We start from the raw sequence: 17,297 nt of genomic DNA, 5'->3' as shown, positions 1-17,297 counted from the left end.
AGTGTAGGAGATAGACTAACATAACAGCCTTCTAACATGGTGGCGAAAATGAGAAGGCTGTTCCAAGGTACTTGACTAGGGCCATGTATTTCTCAATCTCATGGACTTACCAGAAATGTGTGTACTTTTTCTCAAATTTGTAAATGAAACCCCCTCACCCTGATTATCACAGAGGAAATTGGAGCCCTTCTTTTTGTCCGCTTATGATGGGACAGAGGCACGGGGTAAGCCTAAGGTCACAAGGCTGCCAGCTCACAGCCCAGAGCCAGCCGGGTGTGTCCACCAGAAAGACAAGTCCAGAACGTGCGCTTCCCGTGAGCTGTGAATAAAGTTGTCACCCCCGGAGACGATGAAGAAATAGCGTTTATTTCTTTACAAATTGATAGCCAAGACAATAAATCACTCCATAGAAAAATTTAAAACAAGATACATTGTTGTGACCTTCATAACAGATGGAGTAGTTAGTACAATAGTGAAAACTGCCTGCGGGGATGTCTGGTTGCAGCATTTTGTCAGGCTTGATGAACGGAAAAGAAAATCCAACTTTATTAATGGGGCAGCTAACAAAGGTGCCTTGCCCTTAGACTCAAGTTGTTTCTGTGAATGACCGAGGGATGAGCTTAGAGCCAGGTCTCCCCTGAGTTTAGCCACCTTTGCAGAATATGTGACATAATTCATAGGCTCTTTGGGGATTTATTTATTTGGATCCAGGAGTACACAGTAACCTTTTTATGTTCATAACTTCAAGCTAGATACAGGCTGTCACCTGTAGTACCCTTAAAGATGCTGTTGTGTGACAATGAGTGTAATTGCAGATCATCAACTGTCTCCCCCAGCTCTCCAGGGGTACATGCTGAGTCCCACATCAGCCCTGGAAGTCCACGGTGCTCATGCCCACCAACCTGTCCCACCATCTACCCCACCCCTGCTCATCCTCCACCACCAGGAAAGGGAAAGGGTACCAGTGGCGCTTCAAAACCCACCTTGGGCTTGTTGCCTCACCCAATGTGGCTGTCTCGTCAGAGCCGAGAACACACAACTCGTTTTCATGAAATGACATGAAAGTTTTTCCTGTGAGAGGCATTACGGATAGATAGGTAGATGGGTACAAAAAAAGACAGAATCAGATTGAAATCTTGGGATAACTATTGTTTCTGGGCCATGTGGTCATGAGAAATCCTTTTCTCCTTCCTGTACTTCCATTTTCTCATCTTTGAAGAAGGCAGAAGAATTTGATTTCCTTCTCCTTCTTAAGTCCTAAGGATGTTATGAACACAAATGAGAAAATGTGGCTGGTTACCCAGGAATGGAAGCCAGTAAGAAGCACAGAAGGGAGATTGGAGCTTTCTTGGGGGCCTTACACGGAGAAGGAAAATAAATGGGTTAGTGATGTTGTGGTCCTGAGGTAACTACCTGAGAGTCCTACCAAAATGGGCCGGCTGCACCCTGTGGCTGGACTGGTCTCATGCGTGTGAGTGGGTGCTGGCCAGCTGAGCTCAACACTTGATCACCTCTTGGCAGTCAGGTGGCCTATGTCCGTCTGACAGAATCTTCTCCCTAAGTTTTTCCCTTTGCAAAGACAGGCAATTTGACCTCTAGCTATTGGTGAAACCAGCCAGAGCACTCCACAGCAAAGGCTATAAGAGGTCCTGATAACTATCCCACTGCGTATTTATTATTACATGCTAGGTTATGCCTAGTCTCACCAGCCGTAGAAGAAATTTCCAGCCTCTAAGTTGCACTGAGAATTGATAAACGGGAAGGAACAGCACAGCTGGGGATGATGCTGACTGAGAAAAGCTAGTTTTCAGAGAACACAGAAATCAATGCCCATTTTTCATTCTAAGTATTTCAGTAACTAGTAGACGTTGGGAACTGAAATTTATTTGTCAAACAATCTATCAATGTCTACTATATTGACTTTAGCTGAGCTTTCCAGTTAGGAAAATACTTTGATATGGCTGGAAGCTAAGTATTTCAGCAGCTATAGCAGTAATTAGAAGAGTTCCAGAATCAAGGGAAAAGTTTGAAAATGAAATGTGAGATCTTCTCATGAATTGTGACCATAAAAAAAAAAAAAAAAAAAAAGATATACTAGGTGTGATACATGAATATCATGGACATACAAAGTCATTTGCTTCTGCTGCTTTGTAGAAATAATTTTGCAATGTAAAGGAGGCACTATTTTAGAAACAACTAAAAACAGTCAAATTCTTCAAATAATTGAGCTTCCTCTACTCGTGGAAGTAAGGCACTAAATATGGTGCCTTTCTGAAGAAATTTCAATGAAAAGTCAATGGCATACCCCAAGTTTTCTTTGTTGCAGATAGATCGCTAACCATGTGCTAAATGAGCAGTCGAATGTTGAACATTTCCGTGCCTAAGAAAATTGAAAAAAGTCTTTAAAATGAAGATAAATAGATTTCTAAAGTAAGGAAACACTGTACCTTGACATGACCAGGAAGGAGCCACCCTCCCTCACAGACGGACCAGCAGGCTCAGTGACTGGCAGCAGTCTGCCAGTCACTCATCAGAAGTGACAGTTGTCTGGATTGTACTGAAGACTGTGTAGATCAACCCAGACCCTCAGGAAAACAGTCTAGACTAAATGAAATCATGCTGTGGTTAGGCAAGAAGTTAATCAGTGTAAACACAGTTGTCAGCGTATCACTAATTCTGACTACTCCCTTACCTTGAGAAGTGTGACAGGGAATGTCACACATTTAATTTGGCCATTGGGGATTCTTGTAGCTAAATGCATATGCCAGTTTCCACGTGAAATATCACAAAGTGCCTAAGGCCTGGGACACGTTTATACAAATCTTTTGATGATATCTGTGACAAATGCAAATTCTTTTCTGTAACCGCTTTATCCTCCAGCTTGCTAACTCATTTTGCAATCACTAATGTTTCACGGAGGCACTAATTCGTGATTGGTCCCAGTACATTTTGAACTGAGCAATATGGAATTTTGTTAAATATGTCAAAATACTTCTTCTCCTTCACATTTTCCTAAGTTGATTTTTGATCTGAAAAATTTAGTGATACCCTTCATTTAGTAAAAGGAAATCACACTGGGAAAGAAAAACCAATCCAAGGAAACAGAAGAAAAGGGAAGGTCCTTTTTTTTTTTTTTAATTTTTTTTTTTAACGTTTATTTATTTTTGAGACAGAGAGAGACAGAGCATGAACAGGGGAGGGTCAGAGAGAGAGGGAGACACAGAATCTGAAACGGGCTCCAGGCTCTGAACTGTCAGCACAGAGCCCGACGCGGGGCTCGAACTCACGGACCGCGAGATCGTGACCTGAGCCGAAGTCGGCCGCTCAACCGACTGAGCCACCCAGGCGCCCTGGGGAGGTCCTTTTTATATGTGCTTCTGTTTTAATTTTAAAGTTCTTTACTGCTGCTATGGAAGTAATTTTGCTGTGTGAGGGTTTTTTAGCCTGTCGTGTAAAGACGTGCAGACCAAGAGAGCTTTCTTCTCTTTGTGACATCATTTAATTCATGTATATTCTTTTCTTTTAAATAACCGTTCATAAAATTATTTTCCAGTAGGTCAAAATAGTTTTAATAACAGAAGAGTATGTTTTTCATTAGGGAGGAAGGACAAAGGGGAAATGGGTGAAGTAATGAGAAAGTTGGTTAGACCCAGAGCCTCGGAGGAGATGAACATTCTGGGAGGATCATATGTCTCCTCGATCATGGTGGGAGGCCCCGAGGGTGAGATCCGATAAGTCACATGAACACAAGTGAGCGTGTGTACGTTTTGAGCACTTTTATGAGCCACCCTGTGCAGCACTTTTACGAGCCACCCTAAGAAAAGCATGCAGGCAAAAATCCAAAAGGAACAGCACAATAATTTAGTGGTACTTTTAATTATAAAATGCATCCTTATTTAATGGACCTTAGCATTCAGTTCCTTTGAAGAGCAGACACTTTTAAAACATGATTCAATTAAGGGGGGAAAAAAAGAAGAAAAGAGGGAAAAAATCATCTATTTTTGAACACCTTTACGGAAGGCCATCTCTAAGAATCAGCACATTCTGCTCTTATTGACATTTCAACCAGCCCAGGCCATGGAACATTTGCTCAAGGCTAATTGCAACTGTCTAGATCCATAATGAAGCCTTTCCCGGATGACCTTTATGAATGACGGTAAGTAAAGCTCCCCTCTGAGCAACAGGCTCTTCGATAAACTTTTACCTTTGGAAGGTGGGTTATTAGAAGCCCGTTGTCCGTGTGTTGCCAATGTTCTATTCTAGTCAGAAACGCTTAGTGATGATGCCCTTTGTGATTTCAGGTTCTTGCCACTGTGGGAAGTGCATCTGCTCTGCTGAAGAGTGGTACATTTCTGGAGAGCTCTGTGACTGTGACGACAGGGACTGTGACAAGCACGACGGCCTCATTTGCACAGGTGCAGTGTGACCTGCTTGGTTTGCTCCACATTCCCGGTTTGTGAGAAAGACAAACGGCCCCCCACCCCACGGTGCTGTGTGTGTGGTAGATACTGCTGTCCCAATTACCAAGTCCTGATAGATGGTTAGATATGTGTGCTAGATAAGTTAAAAGCGAAGTGGGGACGTAGAGACAGTTCAGCTGGAGTGATACAAGATGGTCACTGCTGAATGGATACTGCATAGTTGGTGCTACCAAGTAGGTGCTGTTAATCGTTTGAAGGATCAGAGGTCCCATAGCTGTTTAATAAGTTAATAGCAACATGGCCATGCAGTAAAATCTGCAGAGGATGAATGAAATTGTTTTGGTTAGGAACGGTTATGGTTTATAGTAACATACTTGAACTTGGTGCATGGTTTATAGTAACACACTCGAACTTGGTGCCTTTCGGTCATGATGATGACCCCCTGCCCCGTGTATTTTATTGCAGGGAATGGAATATGTAGCTGTGGAAATTGTGAATGCTGGCGCGGATGGAATGGAAATGCGTGTGAGATCTGGCTCGGCACAGACTATCCTTAACGACCCCGTGGGACAGGACTGCATTCTTATGTTTGTAGACCATTAGGACACATAAACGCAAAGGAAACCATGTATAATCACCACTAGGACAGGTCAAATAGACTATTGCATGTTTTTCTATTTCTGAATGCCTGAGTGAAGGCTGGGCACCCATTAAAAAACAAGTTAGGCAAAAATCTGATGTAAATAAGGCCAGAAAGAATTTTTCCTCCAGAATTTACACCTGTGGTTCTCAACAAGGGTGACTCTGCCACCCCAGAAAACATTTGGTGACGTCTGCAGATAATTTCGATTGTCACACTGGGTGGGCTGGCAGGGCATGCTACCGGCCTCTAGTGCATGGAGGACACAGATGCTTCTACGAACATCCCACGGGGCACAGGACAGCCCCATGACAAAAAGTTCTCTGACTCCAAATGTCAATAGTGCCGGAGTTGAGAAACACTGAATTACATGGTTGTTACAAAGGCCACAAAAAAAGTGGTCACAAAAAAAACCACATTTGAATCTAAGGAAAAGATGTATCCTCACATAAATCCATCCATCATATTTTTTCAGATTCCTTATCACTCAGCATTTCCATTTGGAGTCAGTAAAGACAAACGGGCACAAGGGCTAGTGTCGGGGGGGCTAAAGGCTGGATCACCAGTGCTTTTTAAAGAAAAAGACTGGTCAGGTTGAGCCAGTAAGTTATGCATCTGATCTCACTTTAAATTCACAAAAGAAGATTCCCTTATGAAGGAAGTATGAAAAGTGTACAATTTAACATTTTTAATAAATAGTGACGTTAAGTTGCTTACAATCTGTGTCAATATATATTTACCTACTGATGATTAACAACAACAAAAAAATGAATTGGTATTCAGGGGCACCTTCTGTTACTAGATCATTTTGTAAACTGGGCAGGGTGGGGTTAGGTGTAAAAGGAATTTGATTTCTCACTATTGTAAATTGTGCCATGGTAACTTGCCTTTTAGAAAGAATATTTAATTGGACATAGGATGGGCCTGAAATATGCATTCATTTCCCTTAAAATATTCTTATTTCTAAGCATACATTATTTACTGAAAAAGCATCATGCAAAGAAGTCAAGAAGAGATACTGTGATCAAATGGCACCAGTCTCAAAGCTCAGAAGATAAAAAAAAAAAATCTAGAAATGTCTTAAGTAGAAATTACAAATATTCACTCAGCAATAGGAACAAAATGTTTATTTTCTTAATGGTGAAATTTTGCTCTGTATGAAATTCACATTGAATTATGAAAATGTACAATAATTAGGACTTCCCTTACATATTTACAGTTAAGTCTACTTACACACATTAGTTTAGGCAACCTTTAATTATTTGGAGCTAAAAAAACCCACTTTTTTTTCTAAATGTGAATTATATTTTGTAAAATCCTAGAGTAATGTAACAAAATCATTTCCGCATTAAGATGAAAATTTTTACTTGGAAATTTTACTTGATGATGTAAATATCCTAGAGTCATGGCTTGGACTTTATTAAGTCAAATCACCAAAAAATAAGGAAAATATGCATTTGCCGAGTTACTTAAAAATTTAACATTGAAAGTTATTTAAGAGAAAATTTATCTGATGCTGACTTCGATAGTACTAATAGTGTTCTCATACTTTAATAGATTTATAAAATTGTTATCTCTATCCTGAGATGATGGAAGTGCAACCATATTAGTTGTATCTCTATTATTGAGTATGTCCGTTGATATATCAGTTTTGTAAAACAAGGGAAATATAAGCAGTTCAGAAATCATATAGATGATATTCTTTCCTCCTCTCTATCTAATCATTTTTAGCCTCAAACAAACATATTGTAATTATTCAGTAGCAGTTTTGATGACCGGACGATGTGCAATCATCAGAATTCACTACATCATGCAGCTTCCCACACTGCAGAACTCTGCTTTCCATAAAGGACCAGTTAGTCAATACTTTAGATTCTGTGGGCCACTGACCTCTCTGTTGCGTGTTCTTCTCTGTTTGTTTGTTTTTAACACTTTAGAACTATAAAAGGAAAAACAGAACACTCATTCTGAGCTCCTGGGCCATACAAAAACAGACTGCATGTTGGATGTGGCTCCCAGCTGAGCAGTAAGTAGTTTGCCAGCCATGTTCTACTGGAGATGCCCTTAATTCATTCCCTTTGTCTTATCCTGTATTCCTGGGTGCATCTTAGTTTTCTCCTAACTCCCTCTGTTTGTTATCCCTTTGTATTAACTAAAATGAAAGGGCTTCAATTTTTATGTTTTCATATAAGGAAAATGTCCTCAGCATGTATGGGTTTTTTTTTTTTTTTTGAGAAAAGGTTTCAATATGGAGAAATTATTATACTATGAAGATTGAAATGTGATTTGTCCAAATTTTTTGACAAGGCTGGAAATACAGTCAGCTATATTCCGGGTTCATTTAGCTACAAATTATTGAACCAAAACTGAGTGATAGCCTAAGTCACATGGTACCTAATCTCTAAGGAATATTTTTCTTTTAAAACAGAAATATTTTCTTTTTACTTCTTTCTGTCTGCTATATTTCATATGTGTGTATGTGATTTTGACTCTAGCAATGCAAACATCAATAGATAAGAAGTTATTTAATTTACATGTTTAAATTGGAAAAAATAAAATATAGTTACATGTAAAGACGTAAATCCTACCCTTCTTCAATGTGATTTTGTATTTTGACTTTCAATCCTGTTACTAAGATAAAAACTCCCTCTTTCAAACAAAGGCAGGGCAGGAACCAACTTGTAACAGGTGAAAGGGGAAATGTGCGAATCTCTTCGGCTTGTTCGAGTTCCTGTGACAGGGAGATTAACGTCAGCTGGGAAGGGATGTGACAGGACACGTTTGCTGCTGCTGTTGGCACGCGCCATGCTTGTTGGCAAACCATCACCGAGGAATTCTTCCCCAAGGACTTTTCAATATAATTCGAATTGGGTCCTAAGACCCAAGAGGACATTTTACCCCATTTTCTCCCTGCACCCTTCAGCTAATCCAAATGCCTGCGGCACCTTGAAAGGAATGGCCTCCACCACGTCAAATACAAACACAATCTCTGCCAGCAAACATTGGGATTAGACCGAATGATACAGAAAACTGAGAACAAATCAAAACAAATCACAACTCAGCCTTTGTTTGCAGACTGTCAAAACTTTGAAGCCCTACTCAGTATCCAAGGGTCCATGGGCCCTGTGTAATCCCCTTGTAAGCTAAAAAACTTAAGCTGGGAATTGTATTTTTCTCCAAAGTGATACAGTTCTCATCTGGATGTTGGTATATTGGCATTTAGCCAATTGCTTTCCCTGGAAATAGTCTTGTTCTGAAATAAAATTGGAAATAGTTTTCAATTATTTTCTTTCTTTCTAAAACGGAACTCTTAGTCAATCTGGTCTCTCCCTGAAGCATTAGTTCTCTCTGTAATATTAGGACTAAAACCTTAAGTGAAGCAATACGCACGTTCTAACTTCAGGAACAAGAAGTTTTCATTGTTTGTTTTGGTTTGGTTTGTAAAAGAAAACCAAATCTAACATTGGTCATCTCGAAAACATCTGACTGTTTTTAATGCTTTAGGCATTAATTGAGCAACTGGGCAGGTGTGCTAAAACTACTCTGCTCACTCTCCAGGAGGTAAATAACGAGAAGGATTCACCAGGAGGTAAATAATGAGAAGGACTGCAGCAGGAGTCTCGCAGGCCCCGTGTGGAGCTCCTAACGCCACCTCCTACCCCAAAACCCTCCGGGCGAGCACCCATTTAGAGCAAGGATCTCTAACGTCTGCAGGATTTGTAAGGACATGGTGCTCGGTACCATTTTACTCTTTACATAGGGTGCACCACCTGCATCGCTTCTGCAGTTTTTCCAAGTAAGGTGGTAGCAAAACATTGTAGAAAGCAAACTTAAAATAAAACCGGTGTCACCTGGAATATCAAAACAATTAACATTCCCGAGCATTGCTGAGGGATGGGTGAAGCCATCAGCTACCATAACAGATCAGTAGAAATAACCCTCCCCTACCAGATATGCATGCAAAAGGAATGTGACATTAGAGAGACTCGATGCAATTGACATATGTACATGGAGGTACAAAACACACAGTCTGTAGATACAAATGAATTCCATCGGATTTACTATACAGAACATTGATAATGACAGACTGCACTTACTTAATAACAGCAAACTTAATTTTTGAGGGGAAAACTGGTGGAGTCTTATCCCAGAAAAATAGCAAGAGAGGTATCATCAAAGAGCTAAAATTTTCTTTGGCATGGTAAAGGGGGAAATTGAGTGTACCAACTTATTTACATGATATTTCTCTATACTTGTGGGTGAAGCGATGCCATTTTGTTACATAAAGTTGTTTGATGTTTTGTAATATGCCTTCATATCAATATTTTATTCAGTATGTTGTATGTGTGAATACAACAAATGGTATTAAACACAGAAACTGTACAATGCAGACAAACTCTTTGTATGTAAATTGAATAATACATACCACAGTTCTTGATACGTAGGTCCTACTACATGCAGTTCACCAGTGCTGTCCTTGTCCCATGCAACAGGTGAGACCAGACACAGAGGAAACGGTCTAATTTACAAATAACAAGGACCCGTCTGCAATATGTCTAAACATATATTAGAAGAAAGTATTTGACATCCATTCATAGGGATAAATGCCCTTAGAGACAACTCATATAAAAAACAAAACAGAGATGCACATTTACATAAGTCTCAGTCATTTACAAAAATAAATCTTGTCTTAATTTTAACCAATTAACAGGCTTGCAGTGGGAAAAAACCAGCAAGTAGGGCTGATTACCAAAAACAAATAGGTGGGGTTGTTTGGTGTGTGTGTGTGTGTGTGTGTGTGTGTGAGTTGGGGCGAGCGGTGTGTATAAGCCCATCTAATTGGAATGTCAAGTTAAATAATTCATAGTTTGCCACATATTATAGCATATATGTCTTCCCTAAATAGTTGGTTCATGAAACTCATCTAACATATTTTAACTCATCCTGTTGAAAACGATAGGCCTTAAGATGGTGTAACAGGAAATCAAGAATGGTCAAAGGAATGATTTTGTTATGTTCGTACTTTAGCATTATTGACAATAAATCTACCCAAACGTTATGCTAACTTTTTATTTATTAAAATGAAATCCAATATGAAAATGAAGTAAGCATAAACAGTTAAATTTATACTAAATCTTTAATCAGCTAAGCAGGCCAAAATTTTTAAATGCCGGGCAAGGGCTGTCATGGAGACTTAGGAAAGCAGTGACAAAATAATTTCCAAGAAAATACAGTGCAGATGGGGGGAAATGGCGACTGGGTCAGCCTTCCACGTGGAAATAATAACAAGAGGCCAGTACATAATCCCACATAGAGTTTTCTATAAATGAGGTTCAGTTTGGTCTCAGTTAACTCTTCGGAGGAGAAAACATTGAATTTTATTAAGTATACACAGAGCTAACAAATATATTTCCAAACAGTTTCGTATCAGACATTTTGAAACTCTTTATATCCAATACCGAACGTTTTGCTTGGTTTCTTCCTTGTGCCGTCAACTATATTCATGGCCTTTCTTAGCAGTTGTCTTCCCTAAGCTCAGAATTATGCAAAAGGAAATTAAGAAAGCAAGATAAAACAAATGCAAATCAACTGAATGGAGCGAAAACCTGATGTGTGAACGTGTTGGTTTGCCTTGAATTTTATCCAGAATAGTTCAACAGACTGCATTCTGAGATCATGGCAAGGCACCTCTACCCCAGCCACTGGGCAACTGGGGCCCCAAGAAGCTGAGTTACAGGTTTGGAGTGGCGAAATACACAGTACCTGACTCAGCATGCTGAGCTAAAAAAAATATTTTTTCCTAATAATATGTCCAGTTTTAAAAACTTGTCATTAAACACCAAAAATATTAAAGTCTAATTTATAACTAACGTTTGCATTGCTGCTGCAGAAAAAGAACACAACAGCCGCCTTGCCCATGCTCTGCTGAGTATGAGTGGAACGCAGCCAAAACTGGGGATGGCATTCAGTTCGGTTCATTAAAAACAGGTAGGATTATATCTGAAATGGATTTAGGTAGCGCAATTCTTGTAGGTTGTAATTATTGAATTTTCTTTTTTTTTCTTTTTTTTTTCCCAAATAATGAGGATTAGTAGATGAAAAAATGAACCTTAATCAGGCCTACAAGGCCTACAGAGTTCTTTGGACCCACTTTCTCAAAAACCAGTGGGTCTTGCTCGCTGGGCAAGGCAAATGTTACCATTAACCAGTAAGCTTGTGATATGTATAAAACACACACACACACAAAGGAACTATAGGGGGGTGTCAAACACATATCTTTAGAGAGCTTCCCCTGGACTGTGTTTGACCCATTTCTCACCCCGGCCACGCCGACCAGAGGAGCACAGTATCTGCTACTGGACAGAGCATATATGTGTGTTTAATTGAGAGTGGGAGCCGGAGACAACACTCTTAATCTTTATAGATGCAATTTGTACTAATAGGTTGAGAAGGCTTCCTGATTCCCTGATCGCTCTCCGAACTAAGCCAACTGCAACATTTAAGATTTAGAGGAATACAATCCCCGCAAAAGGTCACGGACAGTGGAGCGGGCAGCCCTGTAAAAACGGGGGGAAGAGAAATCCATAATAGCACAGGTTTACAGCGTCTAACTAGAAATTACTCAATAGTATTTGTGTGCTACAAAATTGAACTTAAACACATGGATTTCGCTGAAACAGGACTCAAAAAGGATTATGGGTAGCTGTCAGCAGGCAAGGTATCGAGTGTACTTGTGAAGTATGTCATTCACATGAAGTGTCACAGTCACAGAAAAGATATTAAAAAGGCATTCCATATCTGGTAGGGCATTCCATGGTCTGAGTTGAGCTGGTTGTCCAGGTGTCTTCTTGTTCTGGGGGTGCAACAGGTTGAAGATTTATCCACTTGCAATCAAGAAGTTCGAGACAGCAAAGAGCAAGCATTGGCTTACTTCCGGCCGCTCCTCAGCCGCGGGAGCAGGAATGTCTGGCAAGGATAAATCACTCAACTGTGCTCAGGACGAATAAGTCACAACACCTGTGAGGATCTGGCTATGTTGTCTTACTTTTGTTGACTGGTTTGCCTCCATTCATTATTGCCGACGCACTTGTGCTTTTACTTGGCGTCACCCCAGCCTTCGGGACCGTTTCTCCCACGTCGTGCAAAGATGGTTCTCGGTACATGGCAACTGGGGATGGGCGGCGGGGCGTGAAGAAGGGAGGAAAGGAGACATTAGGGCGGTTAGGTTCAAGAGTGGCCAGGCCTGACACACCAGAAGTAATGCAACCCCTCGTTGCATTACTGTGTTAAAGCAGTAATTTCCTGCCCCAGAACGGAAGACAGTACTTCCTCCACATTCTCCAGCTTGTGTAACTAATATGTGCACTTGAGTGAGTGTGGGTTTTTGTCTAGGAGAGAGGGTTTAAATAGGAGCAGTGGCCTCTTTGTGGGGCTCAGATATAAAGTACACACACACACACACACACACACACACACACACACCAATGGCAAGCACTTAGATAACATATCTGCATATCTCCTTTAGGGGGGGCACAAACCTGGCTCTCTTTGTCCAGTCAGGAAGACTCACACTTCCCTTCCACTGCACCCTGATGTCAACACTGAAACCCCTCACTCCCATTCATCTTTTCGAGTCCTGGTATTTACCCTCTAGATCATCACATTATTTTCCACTCAAGTGGTTCAAAAGCAACATAATCACACTCGCGTCAACTTCAAAAGCTATCCAAAGCAATAATAACTCACTTTCCTTACTCCAGGGACTGTGGGAGATCATTCTTTAGATTTCCTCTCCCACCATCATGGAAAGAGACCCTTAAAAATCTGAAGGCATGTGTGGGGCATTTTGTATTTTTATGTCTCATTCTGATATGTTATTAAAAACCTAATAATTGATGTCATATAAGGCAGAAGCACAGAATGGCAAGAGTGCATGTGGGATGGATGCCCAAGTAAGTCCTGAGCAATTGCTTGAATAGTGTCCAGTGGCTCAGTTAATCACAGCAGTTCATGTGGGTTTTTGGAAAATAGTTCTAGGGAATCCTGCAGAAGGACATTTCAGGGGGACTGATGCTTGGGGGAAATTAGCTGAGTTAAAATCATCTGCCATCAGAAATACTCAGGAATTAGAGCTGTCTAACCTGCTTTTTAGGCTTTGGAAAGGGTCTGATATTTTATGAAGAGACTCTATGTTTGGTCAGGATGGACCACCATATGCGTTCTCCATGCTCAAGGTGGTACAACCTCTTTTGCATCAATGCAGCATGTGGATTTTCAGCAGCACACACATTTCAGACCTGCCTGAAATGACTTGGCAAGGTAGTAAAAGGGATTAATCTATATCCTTGAAGCACTGTCTGATTTCTCCTCTCTCACTACTAATTCAATTAGGAGACAATAACGGCAGAGCATTAACCTTGATTGTCTATGTGGTGAAGTTGTGTAAGAGATAGGAATGCCCCAGAGCATCAATAATTAATCAAGTACCTAATTTGCCATAAACATTTCCAAACATATAATTTACATCCTGTAGGGGTTTTGAAATTAATTCTCCTCTATAACTTACACTACGTGATAACCTCTGTCATTATAATTAATACCCCCTTAATTGTTCTTAGAGTACCTCTGTCTGCTAATTATTTGAAAATACTGTTCCTCTTTGCCTGAAAAATACATAAATGCACAACACACACACACGCGCACACACACACACACACTCAACTCTTCAGTGTATGATTCAAATACCAAGTGATATTATTACACCTCATCTCAGTCTCCGATATTTCCTGCTAGATATACAAAAATAGCAGGTCTCCAGATTTTGCTTCAGTTAAGAGACATAAAGTCCCTTTTGATTTTCATTACATTTATGTAGCTAAAAGATAAGATTTTAGAAATTTGGTTAATTCTCATCTGTTCATATTCAACACGAAAGTTAATATAAAGAGACAAAGCGAGGTGGCAAATAAACGAAGATTTTTCTAGAACAGCTACAGACTTAGTTTTTTAATTTTTCACTTGCATTTGAATATTGGTGAGTCTGATGGTCTCAAAATTCATCAACAAACATAAGGCCAAATCATAGAGGTGTTACTCTGGAAGAATAGCCAAACTCTCTCATTTCTTATTTCTACTCTAATTGCCTTATGATCTATCATATAATGAGAATAATTCACTCATATTTCAGATCCTGGCATAATTCTTCCTTTCCTAGATGGGCCATGGTGGCTAACCAGTTAGGTTTCAATGGCTTGTTCTGTAGGCAAATTGAGTTAAGGGGACAGTAAGTCATTATTGATGAAATCTTACAGATGGTATTAACCAGTAAGAGTGGTTTTCCAAACTTAGGTGAACTGAAAGCTGAATTATGCATTCACAGATAATTAATAATTAACCTTTAATATTCCAAATTATCTCATTCCTATATAAGGAATATGGATTATAAAAAACCAGTGTACATTTTCTCTTGATGGCTAAACCTTTCTTCTGGGAACAAAAAAACAAAAGGAAAATCAAACTAAATTAGATGAAAGTGTTTATTTAGTTACTGTAGATCTTCTTTTTTGTCAAAGGTAAGCAAAAGTATTTGAATAGACAACACTTTTGAAATGCCTCCATGTCAATTTTTTTTTGTAGTTCTCAAAAATTATGTAGATAAGGTAAATGGAACTTTTGGCAGAATCTTTAATAAGAAAGGCACAGATGCTTCTGATTAATTATCAACACTTCGTGGTCTGCTCTCTGTGAATCTGATCAAAGTAAATGCCAAGGCTTCATTGTTTTCAAGTGAATATATAAGAAGGTGGTACCAAAGTTTACTAAACAATTTCATAGTTGGAAGGGAGATCTGTGATATCGACACTCTCTCAAGGCCAAGTGATTAACCCTTCATTTTCTGTAATTACAATATTTCACAAGTATGTGATTACTTTCAGCTAAATACCATCAAAATGGGCAAATACTTGTATTCCATAATTTTCAAAACTTAACTGTGTATGTATATATGTACATATATATGCATATATTTTTTTTTAATTTTTTTTTCAACGTTTATTTATTTTTGGGACAGAGAGAGACAGAGCATGAACGGGGGAGGGGCAGAGAGAGAGAGGGAGACACAGAATCGGAAACAGGCTCCAGGCTCTGAGCCATCAGCCCAGAGCCCGACGCGGGGCTCGAACTCACGGACCGCGAGATCGTGACCTGGCTGAAGTCGGACGCTTAACCGACTGCGCCACCCAGGCGCCCCTATATGCATATATTTTTATAAACCCCATAAATATTTATATCTATGTTTATGATCTATGTGTATGTGTATATATATACATCATACACGCACATATGTACAGTAAAGTGTACAAACCTTAGATTCATGGCTAAAGTAGATATCTGTGTGATTACCACCCAGATCCAGGTACAGAAAATCTCCAGCATTCCATGAAGTTCCTTGCGGCCAATGTAGAGTTAGCAATGGGGAAAATAAATGCGTGGTAAACTGAGAAGGATAATGTACACAGAACACTCACCTTCCAATGGCTTGGGTAGAAAATGAGCTGCTGGTTTGGTTTTCTTTACTCTGTTTCCTTTCATGACTTGCCCTTCCTTATTCAATCCCAAAAACCAGGCTCTACCAGATTCCTGTTGTCTATACAGCATAGATGAGTAGATGACATAATAGTTTTCAAAAACAGATTCTTTAAACTTGCATTCAGGGGTAAACAGTTCCTGTTGAGACAAGAGGAAGAAAAGACAGTTAGAGGCAGGAATGGAAGCCTCCCCAAAATTTGTCTTTATTCCTCCAGAAATGTGTGTGCCCGGGATGAATGAGCCAACCCTTGGGCAGAGATGACCAGCCTCACCTCGTCCTCACGTACTATTTGCACACTTTTTAAATATGCAATGAATAGAGAAGAATCTGCTACTATTGGGAACATATGCAGAGGCAAGAGTATGGATGTCCTTTTGCGAGAAAATAGGAGACACACACAAACTCAGAATAGTCTCAGTGAAACAGTGTACAATTCAGCCAGAGTACAACCAGAAAAAGCACAATACTCACAATATGCTAAATAAAAATAAGATTTATACTTATGGAATTTGTTCATCTATTTTCACTATTTCCATAGGAATAATTATATGCTCCCCTAGTAGCTGCTAGCCATGCATTAGGGTGTTATGTTTTACCTACAAAGAGACCCAAAACTCAAAGGAAAACCATGACAATCAGCTGGCACACAAGCCAGCCACGGGAGTTGAGGATGGGTGTTGTGTCAGCTGCTCATAGAGATGGGAGCTGGAAATAATGACCTAATTCCATGCTTTGGAGCCCCACTGGATTTATTATTTTTAAAAAAAATTTTAAAAATGTTTATTTATTTTTGAGAGAAAGAGACAGAGCACGAGTCAGGGAAGGGCAGAGAGAGAGGGAGACACAGAATCCGAAGCAGGCTCCAGGCTCTGAGCTGTCAGCACACAGCCCGATGCGGGGCTCAAACTTGTGAACTGTAAGATCACAACCTGAGCCAAAGTCAGACGCTCAACCAAATGAGCCGACCAGGCGCTGCACACCAGCTAGAATTTTTGAAGAGAAACATTAAAAGCTGCCCTGACTGCAATCCACCTGGCTTTTCTGGAAAGGGTAAAGTGAATCAAGTGCCCTGAGTCTCACTGCCATGATCTCCACCAATGACCAGCCCAAAGCTCCCTACTATATGATTATCATTAATGACATAAATAATCATAGATGACTTTTACACATTTCTTTTTTTTAAATTTTTTAAAAAAGTTTATTTTTGAGAGAGAGAGAGAGAGAGTGTGTGTGTGTGTGAGCTGAAGAGGGGCAGAGAGAGAGGGAGACACAGAATCCAAAACAGGCTCCAGGCTCTGAGCTGTCAGCACAGAGCCCAACGCAGGGCTTGAACCCAAGGACTCTGAGATCATGACCTGAGCCGAAGTCGGATGTTTAACCAACTGAGCCACCCAGGGGCCCCATACACACTTCTAAACTTTAATCAAGAAAGTCATTTCTAGGGGCGCCTGGGTGGCGCAGTCGGTTGAGCGTCCGACTTCAGCCAGGTCACGATCTCGCGGTCCGTGAGTTCGAGCCCCGCGTCAGGCTCTGGGCTGATGGCTCAAAGCCTGGAGCCTGTTTCCGATTCTGTGTCTCCCTCTCTCTCTGCCCCTCCCCCGTTCATGCTCTGTCTCTCTCTGTCCCAAAAATAAATAAATGTTGAACT

General features: G+C 40.2%; 2 protein-coding genes across 6 annotated transcripts in view; one reads left to right on the top strand and one right to left on the bottom strand.

Annotated features, from left to right (window-relative positions):
• Positions 1–5,777, top strand: part of ITGBL1 (integrin subunit beta like 1) — a 206,581-nt gene extending 200,804 nt beyond the window's left edge. Inside the window, exons 10-11 of the mRNA XM_040487122.1 lie at positions 4,302–4,415; positions 4,887–5,777. Of these exons, the coding sequence (XP_040343056.1) occupies positions 4,302–4,415; positions 4,887–4,978 (206 nt within the window). The 3' untranslated portion in view covers positions 4,979–5,777. The remainder of the gene's footprint in view (positions 1–4,301; positions 4,416–4,886) is intronic.
• Positions 5,778–7,277: 1,500 nt separating this feature from the next.
• FGF14 (fibroblast growth factor 14) overlaps positions 7,278–17,297 on the bottom strand; it is a 617,422-nt gene continuing 607,402 nt past the window's right edge. For all 5 annotated transcript variants that reach the window (XM_040487123.1, XM_040487127.1, XM_040487126.1 and 2 more), the window contains 2 exons: positions 15,588–15,786; positions 7,278–12,229 (listed from right to left, as the gene is read on the bottom strand). In XM_040487123.1, the coding sequence (XP_040343057.1) occupies positions 12,093–12,229; positions 15,588–15,786 (336 nt within the window). In that variant the 3' untranslated portion in view covers positions 7,278–12,092. The remainder of the gene's footprint in view (positions 12,230–15,587; positions 15,787–17,297) is intronic.

The sequence above is a fragment of the Herpailurus yagouaroundi genome, unplaced genomic scaffold, assembly GCF_014898765.1.
Source record: "Herpailurus yagouaroundi ecotype Mexico unplaced genomic scaffold, PumYag 164, whole genome shotgun sequence".
NCBI classification, from domain to species: Eukaryota; Metazoa; Chordata; class Mammalia; order Carnivora; family Felidae; genus Herpailurus; species Herpailurus yagouaroundi.
Note: the sequence above shows the minus strand (reverse complement) of the source record. Positions and strands in the feature narration are given on the sequence as shown.